The sequence below is a fragment of the Aythya marila genome (assembly GCF_965140915.1).
Source record: "Aythya marila genome assembly, chromosome: 1".
Taxonomy (NCBI): domain Eukaryota; kingdom Metazoa; phylum Chordata; class Aves; order Anseriformes; family Anatidae; genus Aythya; species Aythya marila.
In genome coordinates this window covers 122,682,434-122,696,927 of record NC_139042.1, presented here as the reverse complement: position 1 = coordinate 122,696,927, position 14,494 = coordinate 122,682,434, and the positions used below count along the sequence as shown (strand labels likewise).

The 14,494-nt window shown below is 36.1% G+C and overlaps 1 protein-coding gene across 2 annotated transcripts in view; it reads right to left on the bottom strand.

Annotated features, from left to right (window-relative positions):
• The window catches only part of STXBP5L (syntaxin binding protein 5L), a 192,654-nt gene that overhangs the window by 113,155 nt on the left and 65,005 nt on the right, over positions 1-14,494 (bottom strand). For both annotated transcript variants that reach the window (XM_082764227.1, XM_082764228.1), the window contains exons 3-4: positions 8,171-8,252; positions 6,119-6,219 (exon numbers count right to left, since the gene is read on the bottom strand). In XM_082764227.1, coding sequence (XP_082620353.1) covers positions 6,119-6,219; positions 8,171-8,252 — 183 coding nt within the window. The remainder of the gene's footprint in view (positions 1-6,118; positions 6,220-8,170; positions 8,253-14,494) is intronic.

Sequence of the window (14,494 nt, the reverse complement as noted above, 5' to 3'; positions counted from 1 at the left end):
TCACCTGATCCAAAATGATCTCTATCTTTTATCTTTGCTTCCAAGCATTACAGTAATACCCTTTATCACCTTGTTCAAATACTGCAAAATATCGCATATTGTCAACTTATAATTAACAAGTAAAAGCTGATGGAGAGTTGCTCTCAGTCATCCACTTAAGAGGCTTCTCTTTCTCTGTGCCAGCATACCCTTAATACTGAAAAAAGCGTTACAGGTCACAGCCTCAAAGCCAGTTACATAGCCTTTGTCACCTGCTGATTCCCCTACAGAGGAGTACTTAAGGTATTGTTATGGCATCAGTGCACAGTGCATGGAGATGGATTTTTAAAATCCAACAAAACTTCTACACTGTGTTTATGTATAAGTATAATGTGTCAGTGCATAAACTGACACACTGCTGTCAGCTCACTTGTAACATGCCAGTCATTGCTGGCTAAAATAAGAAAAACAGGAAGGCTATCCCCCACGTCAATCACAATACAACTCAACTAGCTCAGCTTCAGAATAACAGGAGATAAACCGTGCTTATAAGGGAAACTAATGTACACAAGCCTATATGACCTGGATTTCACAATTTTTATTTTTTAGACTACAACTACTGCCATCCCAGTTGCACTAATATGTGTATAAACTGTTGTATATTCAAAACCATACTTGCTGAAGTCTGCTCTGATCTATATGTTTTTTAAAAAAGTGTATTATAGGTGTTGGTAGTTTAGCTTAATCCTAATGTTCTTTACAGCAGCTAGATGGTTATCTATCTCCAGTAGCAATTATTTGTTTTGCCTAAAATGTCCACTGAAGAGGAATCTGGCATCTCCTATGATATCAAAAGAAAAAGGAGGGACTAATCTAAGGAATATCAACATCACATTATCCTTCAAGCGTTTTGAAAAGAGTCTTATGGAGTGTTTCCAGAGTTTAAGAAGCTTTACTTGTGCTTCCTATTTGTACACAGTACAGCAAATCATGTATTATCAACCATATGCTATAGTCAAGCATGTCTTTGAGTAACAGCTTTATCATTATACTTCTTGGTATGGGGCTGACTACTGAAACATATTGCTTATATTTATGTTTACTTAAAGGTTCTTAATGTTTTGCATTACATTCCAACTATAGCAAGAGAAATTTAATATGACAATGTTGTATGTTGATACAAGACAAAAATGTACCAAATGCTATAAAGTCCGGGAGATTACACTGTAGAACAAAAATATCAATTTGTTATTATGCCTCATTCTTCAGTGTTCCTTCCACACTTGATACAAAAAGACACTTCACAAAGGAGCAGTGAATTATCAGAGATAAGTAAGTAGTGTTAATTTTGCATTAACATATCCCTGAATTATTTGAGCAGTCCTACAATATTCTTGGAGGTTGCTTGTCACAAAGAACATACCACATAATAAATCCCTCACAAATGGCAAAACAGTTTACCGACAGTTCAGAGGAGAGAAAAAGAAATGGGGAGAGTTTACAAACTATGACTTAATGGCTATAAAATGACATTTTTTAAGTGAAGTATTATTCATACACTATTAAGTGTTTCAATGCTGAATGCTACATGGTAAACAAAAGACAACCAGTTGACTGCAAATCTATTTGCAAACAGGATTTGTATTTGTGTTTCATAAGTCTTTTCTCTTTACTTCTATGTTACCTGAAAAAAAGAACAAACGTTTTTGACTTTCAGAGAAGTGAGAGAGGGAATATATACTTATATACTTGGGGAAATTTGACTCAAGTAGTCGCACATATACATAAACACTACTAAGAGCAGATTTTTGTCCGCTGTCCTTCAATCTGAAATGTCAGTGAACAGAAGCAAATTACAAATTAAACAATTCAGCAATATGAAGACTGGTGCAATAAAAGAAGTCACACTGACTAATGGCCAAAGATTAAAGTAGCATCCATCCATCTAGCAGAATCTAAACAGCTGTACAGTTCATGCATCAAATGTTTTAAAAACTCAAAATAAACTGGTTCTACATGAAACCTAATTAATTTAAGTCAAATTAATCGAGATTCTGAGATAATACAATGATCTTCCTGATCATAAGCAGATACTAGTATTTTAAAAGTGCATTATACAGCACTAGTTCATGAAATGTGTCAGTTGTTCAGAAAGAAAAATCTGAAACAAACAGCATATCAGGAGACAAAAACACTATACACATAAAATTACCATTTTTATAATTCCTCAGTGGAGAAACATGCAAATTATAAAATTTGAAGCAGCAACATGTTCCATTCTTACAGGTAAACTACATCTGAATAACTGTGTTTGTGTCTGAATAAATCTGTGTTTGGTCCTGTAAAAGCTGTCTAAATCTAAAATTACTTTTTTTTTTTTCTTGATATTTACTGTTATTTTATGTTAAAAATTTGAAGAGGCATCATACTGATGTTTTTTCTCTAAAGTTAAACAATAGTATATAAATAAGTGCATTACCTTTATGCATCAATAATGCACATTGCAAGTTTTTCTCACTTTATTAGTCATTACCATTTTCATATAGATGCTAAATTCTATGACTTGAGTGACTAATCTCTCTACAGCTAATAGTTCCTGGATTATTTCAAGGATGCAGTTTAATATCCAATATCCCCAAATTATTACATGCTGTATCACCAGGAATTTGTTACATGCTTATGTAAGTAAGGGGATGAAAAAGTCAGTTCCTTGGCCCAAGAAAGTTACATTTCCAAGCAAGACATATATATCAGTTTTCTCCATCACAATTTTTGCTCATTTCAAATTTAACTGTTTTTTATTTTGTTGGTATAGTAAGAAAGATAACTAACAAAAAAGAAAAGAAAAAAAAGTATTCTCTTTCTTTGGGTTAAATATCCTTGTTTTTCTTGCCCCTGAGAAAGAAGTTCACTAATTATCCATATATACAGAAGCCCGATTTTCTTATATTTCTGGGATTTTAGAATAATTTGGAGTTATGCTATACACAAATATCAGTACTTTCCTTTGCCATCCCCTCCCCTCATGTCTATGTTCCACTATTTCATGCACAGATAAATAACACTCTTTTACAAGACTTCTCTCTATATGAATATTAAGGGGACTAACTGTGGATTTTTTTTTCCTTTTGTCATAGAAGCCAACAACTGGAGAACAAGATCTGACAGAAACATTTATAAAGTATAGACAGTCTTTATTCAGACTCTGTCATATCTGTAAGCTCTCCAGGGCCCCATGAATCTGGTGAGAAATCACAAGGCCCAATGCATTTAAATACCTGGACAAGTACGCTGGAGCCACGGTAAGATACACAAAGCTGGGAAATTATAAGTGATTAGTTCCAGCAAGAACTACCTTTTGACTGTCTAAAACTTCCCTGTATGGCCTTTTTTTTGATATCGTACTGTTTTCTGAAAATACGCATCAGTATTTTAAAACCTGTTATTTGCCAACTAACATTTCTTCCGTCTTCAAAAAACAAAACAAAAGAAAAAAACAAAAAACACATGAAAATCAACTCATCCATTAGGTTACTAACTTAAAACAAGACAAAATAAAGAATTTTTCTCTCTTTTGTATAAATCTTGCTCCCCTTTAGCCTTCTCTGCAAGAGAAGATGAAAAAAAATTGAATGCTCCAACTGTTAAGAAGACATTAATTTTTGAAGACAGACCTTTGAGTTTCCTGAAGAAAATCAATTTTGATCTTCCTGCTTCGTCAGCCTCCCAAATTCCCCTTACATCCATTTTGCCACAAATTTCTTATAGCTAACACAACCATAATTTGATATTTCTCTGAGCATCACACAATTCATATCTTCTGTGCTCTAACCCAAAAAATATATTCAGAAAGAAAAACCAAAAACAACAACATGGAAGCTCTCTTTTAGACTTAACTCCATAAGGTATATATACAGAGAAATGTTCCAATGAGAGGGTAAATAAGCATTTTAACATAACTTTTTTTGATGCTTGCTCAGAGGCTTATGTTGAATTTAACTTACCAAATGTGTAATCAAGCTTAGAAATTTGAAAAATCAAGTTAGATAAAAATCAATTAATTAAAATTAATTAAAATTAATTGACACGTATGTTAAAAGAAAATATAATAAAACTGAAGAAGTTTCATCCTGGAGTCAAGTGTTTGAACACAGAAAACTAAAAACTTATGGAAGTATAACAGAACCCTCAGAAGAAAAGAACTGCCTACAGAGTAATTTCTTCATTGAAAGAAATTGAGAACTCTTTTTAGATTTAAAACTGGACTTATTTATTTGACACTGTTCCATATCAGTATAACAGGATACTTGCCTCATAGCTTAAATAAAAATTATTTAAATGGCTGCGATTGTACCAGTTACTTAAAATATGCATAAAATAACTTAATAGTGTGTTTTATTTTTCCCCACTCACAACTGACTGGACTTTAATAAAAGGAAATAAAGCAAGCTATGCATTTGTTACAAATAGATATATCCCCAGATCCTTTTTAACCTCAGTTCAAAAATGCCATTCCACAAAATTTGGTTTTATATGAAGTTTTTCAGTATTCCAAATAAATTGTGTCCAAATATTTTGTCCAGTGTTTTAGGTTGTCAGAAACAAAATAAAGATTAGCTAAATGTAATGACAAAGGTTTTGTTCTTAGCACAGCCCAAATGTGTGTGCTTATTTTATCAAGAAATTCTGACCAATATACTATGCTAGTCTCTCTGAAGAGTAATGACAGGCAAACAGGTGAACAGACAATGAATTCTTCTAAGTACTGATTCTTTAGTTTGGATGGAAGGTTGCAGAATGGAAGAACCAGACAACGATAGACTTGAATATAAAAATGTAGATTTATCAAAAACAAACTGTGTATTATTTACGCACATGGTAAGAATACCAAGATTCAAATATTTCATTGTATATAAGACGATGGCTTACTGTCCAGAAGCAGGTAGCAAAGGTACATATAATTTCTGTTATCCTCCCTCACCCAGATCCAAACCACTCGATATGCTTCTCCTGTAGATTATAAACTCTTTGAAATCTGGATGTATATTTTCTTTTATGTAATACTTCCCACAACAAAATCTGCAATTTAATGACATTTAAGTGCAAACACTATATGTATTTGAATAACAAACAAAGGAAAAGTCTACTTCCATAACAATTTTTAGATTTGTTGCAGCAAAACCTATTACTTCATAGCCACGATGTACTGATATCTTTCACCACTTCACAAGTAAATACATAAATATCTAAAAAAGCTGCTGTGCCTCAAGAAACGCTGAACATATAGAATAAGAGAGCTACAATGTCACTGTCAGAACCATACTATGCATTATAGCTACATATTCAAATAAAAAATAATAAAATCCCGAAGATGAAGTACAGAAGAACCCACAAAAAATAACTGCTGCATTTATGCACTGAACCTTATTCTTCTGGCTACTGACTTAATTTTGTAACAGAAACACAAAACTTTTTTTGTAACATTAATTCAAATGTAGCATTCAGCCTCCATGATATTGTAGCAGGCTTTACTTGAATGACTAAATACAGATTAAAGTGCTCAGCTTCTGACTTTGTTTGAAAATAACAACCACTCATTTAATCTATTTTCAGCAGGGTTTTTATAATTTGGTACTGATAAGGTAAAATTTAGAAAAGAAGACTCTGATTCATCTGACATTTACATAGTTTCATAAATTCACAATTTATTTCTGCTTAATTTCCAGTATTTTACAAGAATAAAATCCTTTTAAGGTAGAGAGAAGAACTGTTTCTCTGATACAGCCAGTTGAGGTCCTCTGGCTAGTGCCAAGCAACAGATCAGCCTAAAGGTGAAGTGCCTGTGTCTAGTCTTTAAAACCACAACTACACCACTGTTCATGCAAATAGAAGGTTAAATGAAAAACACTGTGACAAAAAGCAACTACTATTTTTTCTAGTTCTGAGAAGGCTGACGAAAAAGTAAAATTTTTGTTCCGTGAAAAAAAGATTCAAACAGAAGAAAAAAAATCAAGACACAATTATATACTCCTTTAGAAGCACAAACTAACAAACATGTATTATCAGAAATCTCAAAAATAGTGTTTTGTTGTTCTTTTTTTTTTTAATGAAATGTTTATTTTGCATTATATAGTCTTACCGTTCTCTGTTAAATTTCAGAGAATGTAGGATAGCTGGTCGTTTCTGTCTGAGATTCCACAAATGAAGCGTATCATCTGCACTTGCACTGACCAAAGCACCCTAGAGCAGACACAAAATATGGCACAACATGTCACATTTCCATGGATTCTTAAGTCATCCTCACTGTCAAGGATCTATCTGTAGGAAACTCTACAGTTTATAAGAAATGGTTGCTTTCTTCTAGAAAAATATATTCCACCATAAATAATACTTGATTGGAATAAATTTGGTAATTGCAAAAACTTCAATTATTACAAGATCAGCCAAAGTTAAATTAAAAATCCATCAATTTAAAATGCAAAACCAAAGTTGTACACAAGAACTCTCCTGTATTCCCACACAAACATAGAGATTAAAGAAAAGGACAGCCAGCATTTACTTGAAAAGTTAAGTATGAAGGTTATAACTACAGGAAAAAGAGTTTAGTGGACACACAAACAACTGCCAGTGACAAGCACAGTTTAGTAGTAATATCAAGACAACATGAAACTCAAAACTGGAACTGTGAAAAGATGCAGATAAAAAAGTAGAAACAGATAGCAGGGGAGAGGACTAAGGAAGAACTAAGAGATGTAGACAAAAGGATGGTTTCTTTGTCATGGATTAGAAATATTCTCAAGTCTGTTTCTGCTTCTGTTCCCAAAGAAACGGACGTCATCCAATGTCTGACTTCCATCTGTTGGGACAGCTGGAAATAAACTGCTTTTTTCTCCTTCCTTCTATCTTTCTCCTTATCATGGAACAGTGATGCCATGTGAAAACGGACGGCTGAGGAAGCTCTTTACTGCTGCTGCAGTGGTTTACTAAACTTACACCTCAATTTAGGTCTGGTACAAGGATCAGTCCCTACGTGCTCCTATGGCACAGAGGAACTAGATACTGCTGAAATGGAAGACAATACTTTATCCTGGGGAAGGCTGACGAGGTAAATGAAAGATCAGTTTGTAACAACTATGATGGTCTGACGGAGATAAAGTTCTCTTCTTGCATTTCAAATTTCCCTTTGATTCCCAGAAACTCTTCTTTTCAATGCTGATGTATGCAAATGCAATTTATGAAGGTAAAACTTCTCTAATACAACATAATCTATGCTTTAACTCTCATTTCCCAAAGAATTTGGACCAACCTCAGAGACAGAATCTCCACCACAGAAGTCAATTAACCCTGTATATTAGGGCTTTTACTAGTTATGAATGACCAGCTGATTCTGGTTTCTCTGTTTTTACCTTCCTCTAAATAATTTATTTGGTCCTCATTCCTGAGTTTCAGCAGTTCAGGCATTTTTTCCAAACAAGTTCAGAAAAAAAATAAATGAAACTCTAATTGAGAAGCTCTGATACCTCAAGATGTAGAAAAAGGATGTGAAACTGTCAAAAGCATTTTCTTACAGCAGGGAAGAAAATGTATGAAAACTGAACTAATACTAGCTCATAGTTTAGCAGAGTTACGAGTTTCTGAAAAAAAACAGCTGAGCAGATTTAGATGCTCCATAAAGTTTTCTTGCCTATTGTCTTCTCCAGAGACATTCTGCACACAGCAAGCTATAATCTCTCACTGTTTCTGTATGTCATCTGAACTTGATTTGATAATCTTTGCAATTGCTCATCTTTGCTGCAAATAGTAGTGTATTTGCAGCTATTGAGCTTTTAGCCAATCACCATCAATATCTTTCCACAAAAAAATGTAACTCATTTATTAACTTCTATTTGCAACAGAACCATGCAGCATATTCAGTAATTGAAAGGGTTTTACATCTACCTGCACACATTCAAGTATTGACTAGCTTTTGCTCAGTACTTTATATTGATGTATATTAACGTTATACTTTTCCCAGCACGCGGTCCCATAAATAGTCTTCTAAAAATCTGTATGATGAATGTCCTCTGGATGTATGCCACTTACTTGTTGGCAAGAGTTGTCAATGAGAAAAGTTGTATCACTCAATTATAATACACCAATTGCCTTATTGAACTAAACGTTTGCAAAAGAATCCAAGTAAATATATACTTACCTCATTGATTAAGAACTGGAGCTGCAAAACTGCAGCACCACTTTCATGTTGGCAGTAGCAATCAACACCAGGCCTGCCCAATCTGTTGCCATTAAAGTCAAGGATTCTAACATTTCTGTCATCACCAGAAGAGGGAAAAAAAAATAACGATCAATTAATCTCTAATTAACCTTTAATTAACCTCAATTCTTCTTGCTTTCTGTAAAACGAAAGAATTCATGCTGACTTCCCACTGTTCTAATTAAAGTATCAACACCATCAGCCTGAAACATGTGCAACTGTGAGTGATTTGTACTTGCCTGCCTTTTTTCCCTGTGAAATAAAATGCATGAATTAACACAAAAAAATCAGCAGGATACCTCTTAAGTTTCTCTTTACTTATTATTCATTCATAAAACACACGAATGTATCAGATTTTTGTACTTACGAAAACATTACAAAATTAATGATTTAGGACTAAGGATGTACAGTTCTATAGCAGGCTTTCTTTTATAATATGAGAAAATGCTTTTTAGAGTGAGTCATTTCATGCTTACATAAAAGCTCACATGAAACTATTGCTCTCTGTCTCATCAACACAGTACGATGCAGTGCCACATAGAGGTACCTAGGTCTAGCTCTGAACTACATTACCAAGACCATTTCTTAGCCTGAATAAAACCCCAGTGGCAATCCACCTAGTTCACTCAGAATTAACATTGATGCACTGCTTTGTAGAAACATCCGATTGTCCAGATATATCACAAATGTAGATTTCTACCTGTTCCCTGTTCTCTTTGGATCTTTCTCCCTGCACACTGAATTTCAATCTCCCTAACTTAGATAATGGCCTTCCTCATCTGAGTCAGAGAGTTTAATGTGAAACTAATGATCTAGAAAATTACCAAAAACAATAAGTAAAACAAAAGGAGAGAGGAATATGAAATATGATATTATTAACAACATTGCTGAGTGAAACAGGTGAAACACCTCCATATTTGAAGATCTAGTGGACAAGATCCCTTCAAACACTGTTCTTAGGGACAGAGGAGCTGAACAGAGCTGGCAACTCTTTTGGATGTTTTCCTTGGAGCACAAGAACTCTCCATCCCCTTGTGTAAGAAAGCAAGCAGGGAGGGCAGAAAACCAGGAAAGCTGAGCAAGGTCAAACTGAGGTGCATGAAGAAAATGCACAGGCAGTGGAAGCAGGGACAACTGGCCTGGGAAGAGCACAGGGATGCTGTCTGGATGTGCAGGGATGGGATCAGGAAAGCCAAGGCACAGATGGAACTGAGCTTGGCAAGGAATGCAAAGAATAACAAGAAGGGATTCTACAGGTACGTTGGCCAGAAGAGAAAGGCCAAGGAGAGTGTGCTCCCTCTGATGGACAAGAAGGGAGAACTGGTAACAACAGACATGGAGAAGGCTGAGGTACTCAACAAGTTCTGTGCCTCAGCCTTCACTGCCACTCAGGCTGCCCACGTCTCTCGAGTCCCTGATCCTGTAGATGAGGGCTGGGGGAGCAAAGCCCCTCCCGCTGTAAACAAAGAGCGGGTTTGAGACCACCTGATGAAAATAAAAACGTGTACAAGTCCATGGGGCCTGATGACAGGCATCCCAGGGTCTTGAGGGAACTGGCTGATGGAGTTACCAAGCCTCTCTCCATCACATTTGCAAAGTCCAGGCAGTCAGGTGAAGTCCCTGGTGACTGGAAAAAGGGAAACATCGCTCCTGATTTTAAAAACGGTAGAAAGGAGGACCCGGGGAACTGCAGACCAGAGAGCCTCACCTCTGTGCCCGGGAAGATCAAGGAACAGATCCTTCTGCGATGGCAAGGCACATGCAGGACAAGGAGGTGATCCAAGACAGCCAGCACAGCTTCACCAAGGGCAAATTGTGACTGGTTGGTCTGGTGGCCTTCTGAGATGGAGTGACTGCGTCAGTTGACAAAGGAAGAGAGATGGATTTGAAAGGTGGACCATTCAGTGGACAAGGAATTGGCTTGAAGGCCACATCCAGTGAGTGGTGGTCAATGGCTCTGTGTCCAGGTGGAGGCTGGTGACAAGTGGTGTCCCTCAGGAGTCTGTCTTGGGACCAGTACTGTTGAATATCTTTATCAATGACATAGACAGCAGGTTGGAGTGCACCCTCAGAAAGTTTACTGATGAAACCAAGCTGAGGGGTGCAGTTAATAGAAGGGATGCCATCCAAAGGGACCTGGACAAGCTTGAGAATGGGCCCATGTGAACCTAATGAGGTTCAACAAGTCCAAGTCCAAAGTGCTGCACCTGAGTCGGAGCAATCCCTGACATGAGTACAGACTGGGTGAAGAACTCATTGAGAACAGCCCTGCAGAGAAAGACTTGAGGGTTCTGGTGGATGAAAAGCTCAATGTGAGCATGCTTGTAGCCCAGAAGGCCAACTGCATCCTGGGCTGTATCAACAGAGTGGCCAGTAGGTGGAGGGAGGTGATTGTCCCCCTCTGTTCTAACCTCATGAGGCCCCAGTTGGAGTACTGCATCCAGGTCTGGGGCCCCACAGCACAAGAAGGACATGGGCCTGTTAGAGTGAGTCTAGGGGAGGGTACTGAGGATGATCAAAGGGCTGGAGGACCTCTTCTATGAAGACAGGCTGAGAGAGTTGGGGTTGTTCAGTCTGGAGAAGGCTCCAGGGAGACCTTATAGTGGCCTTCCACTACCTAAAGGAGACCTACAGAAAAGCTAGGGAGGGAATCTTTGTCAAGGAATGGAATTATAGGACAAGGGATGATGGCTGTAAACTAAGAGAGGGTAGTTTTAGATTACAGTGTTACCAAACTGATAAAAGAATGTGAAACTCTTCACCATTTAAGAAAAACTACTTAAAATGGCCAATAAGGCTATGTGGTAGTATATGATACATTCTGAAGGTTTACAATAATCCCTTGGTCCATTTTGAATGAATTCTCTGTGGCACTCATTTTTTACATTGTTCCCTACTGTTTGTTGTATGGCAAAAGGAAGCAATACTAGTGCCAAAACAAACCAAACAACAAACCAGTAAACCAACCAACAGAACAAGCAACTCCACTGGGGATTTCAAACCAACTGGAGACTTTCATTCATTGGGGGTTGGAACTAGATGATTTTCAAGGTCCATTCCAACCCAAATCATTCTATGTTTTTATGATTTAACTTAAGCGTTATATGCAACATAGATCCATGGCACTAGTTAATGATTGTCCTTAATGAAAATCATGCTAGTATTGCCCTGCTAAAGCAGCTATCACCCTTCAGCATCAGTATCATGCTAAATCAGTTTTCTGGGAAGTGTCCTAACAAAGTAGATGATTTCACTCAGTGTATTCCAAACAAACAAAGCATTCTCCAATAATTTGCATTTATTTGCTTAAGTGTTCACCCTGAAATACTTCACAAATTACTAAAATGAGAGAGAAATTATGCCGTCTGCTTCAGTCTGGCCAATTGCCCTGAAGTAAGGACTGATGCTGAAATAGCAGCAGCACTATCACTGACTGATGGTGGTTTTCAAACATTCTGGGAGCTGTGCTGAGGTCCTTCCAGAAGAAGGAGCTTAAGAGATATTATGACTTGGCACTTGTTCTTGGCACTTTATCCCATCTTCTGCAAATTTTGAGCTTTGCTGCCAAGCATGGAGGAGTAAAACCTTACCTCATCAAATCTTTTCATACCAGTATTCTCTATCAGGACATACAGCAGACTTTGGACTGATTTTTTTTTTTACTTTTGCCTTATTATTAAATAAGGATTTTGCTAACAGGGAGAGTGGAACATTTCTGAGTATTTTTGAAGGAAGGACTAATTCAAATAAATGAGTAGTCATTCTGATATAAAGTCACTTTCTTTTCTCTCTTATCAGTATGTTTGATCTTCCAGGGGCCTTCACAGACTTGCCAGATTATCATATTTTATACTAATTTATACATAAAAGGGAAAAAAGATTAAAACTTTTGGATGTCTGTTGGGATCCAGAATGAAACAAGTACTATTAGAATTACATGGATCAAGTGTGACAGTAATAACAACATTTAATTCTGGTTTTAAGATCTGTATGTGTGAAATAGGGTATTTTGCTCTGTATTCACATGTATGCAACAGCTTTTCAGAAAATATTTCACCATACTGTACATGTTAGAAGCATCACATGATCTCCCCTGAACTACACTGTTTACATTGCTTCAGGTTTCTCTTGTTGCATTGCAAGTAAGAGAATCTGAAGAGTCAGAAAAACCATTTTTTCTCAGTGGTCAGAAGAGCATAAGTCTGAAAAAAAAAGTATGAAAATGTCCCCAAATAATAAAATAATAATAATAATAATAAAAAAAAACAACACAGATTCTCATAGCCTCTAATTTTTTTGACTACTACCCCAGAAAAGGATAGTTATTCCCAATCTTATCATTGTTTTGCCACCACCAACAAAAAAAGTCAGTTATTTGGATGCCTTATTTTAAATACTCAAATCCAGCTTCATGCAGTCTTGCATAGCACCTTATTAATGCACTCTCAACACTTTCAACATCCCATCACAAGTTAAAGAAATTTTCCATTTCTCAATATTACAACCTGATACAAACTCTACTTACAAATCCTTTTGATCACTTGTATAATGACCAGTTAATTAATATTTATATGATATTCTAATGTCATATCCGTACTCACTGTATCTCAAACACCTGTCAGAGTAGATGATTACAAACATATGAGAGGTACCAATGGGCAAAGCTTCTCATAAGCATGACCTATGACTGAACATCCTGTCAGCATCCCACAACTTTCTTATTCTATGACATTTTTAGTATTTGATACATATAGATCTGGTGTCTCTCACTCTTCTCAAAGAGTTAGTACTAACACAATGTGAAGATATGAAACTCTTGCATGTTCACTGAGAATCAAAAGTGTAGATACTTAGAACTGACCCCTGGAGTTGAGTCTAGGGTTACCTGCAGAACATATTTAATTTCTTAGGCCCTGAACATCCAGAGGTAGGACATGTTTTTTTTTCATTCAGATGGTGTGATTCTCTAGTAGTGTCAGATCCAAGTGTTTCCATGTTAAATCTTTTTGAAATAATAAGGATTGTAGTCCGATTTGTTTCTCCTCGCAAGGGAGAGGAGCTGAAGACAAAGGACCTCACACCAAGGCATGAAAACTAACAAAAAATACACAATAATAAGTAAAAACTGATATATTACTTATATCACCTTTTCCAAAGCCAAAATTTGTCAGTAGAAAAAATGACATCAATCTATGTCAATAAGCAACTCCAACATTTTTTTGACTAATTAATGAACTTCTTCCATGAATAAAAGCAATCTATGTACAGAAACAAACACAAAAGTAAGGGCTTATAATCACAGAAACAATGGTCTGAATTAGCCATTATAGACTTTTGTTGTTGTTGCTGTTGTTTAAAGACATGTAGAAAAGGGCAACCCCCTTTTACAGACCCTCCTCTGAAGCATCAGGAATTGTAGGGTGCTGCAGAAGTAGCACTGCTGCATGAAGAAAGTCCTGTCATCTGATTTGCACTAACTAGTACATGTTTGAGTAGGAACATGTAGCACCCTAAGAGCAGATGCTTGTGGGCTGGTGATACTCCATTACATAAACCAACTGTAAAATTGCTTTAGCATGTTATTTGAATATAGGACAGCTTTTTCTTGCAGAAGACCTACTCCTGATTTGAGTGATTTATCATTTTAAAAAGGCCCAATGTATTTAACTAAATAACTAAAGAATAAAATGGTCAAATGATTCCACCAAGCTTCTAACCAACTAAAACCACCAGTTAGGTTAGTCAGTTGTATCTGTCAAAAAATAACAAGATAAAAGATTTTGTCAAAAGATAACTATGAAAATATCATCTTGCCTTAACATCAAAGTCTATCATTTGCAGTTCTGGACATAGATAAGTTTAGTTCCTGGAATATTTACAGTTTTACAGTTACTTTTTGGAATCTCTGGAAATCTCACTTACACGATTTCTTTGTATACTAATGATAATGCAAATTCTGGTAAAAATAAATGACACAATCCTAGGTTTTATACTTCAAATGGGCTTCCAGCTGAGTTTTTCTCTCTTTCCATGAGATATTCTATCTTCATTTAAACATTTCAAACAGCACAGAATCCATGATTTCTGAAGTGTATTGCTCCAGTGTTTAGTTATCCTCACTATTAAGAATGTAATGCTATATATAGAATCAATACACTTGGGTTCAGTTTCAAGCCTTTGGATATTCTTATGTTTTTCTGAGCTAAATTAAATAACTTTCTACTAGCAGAAGTTTCCTGCTATAAATGCTTTGAAACAATGACC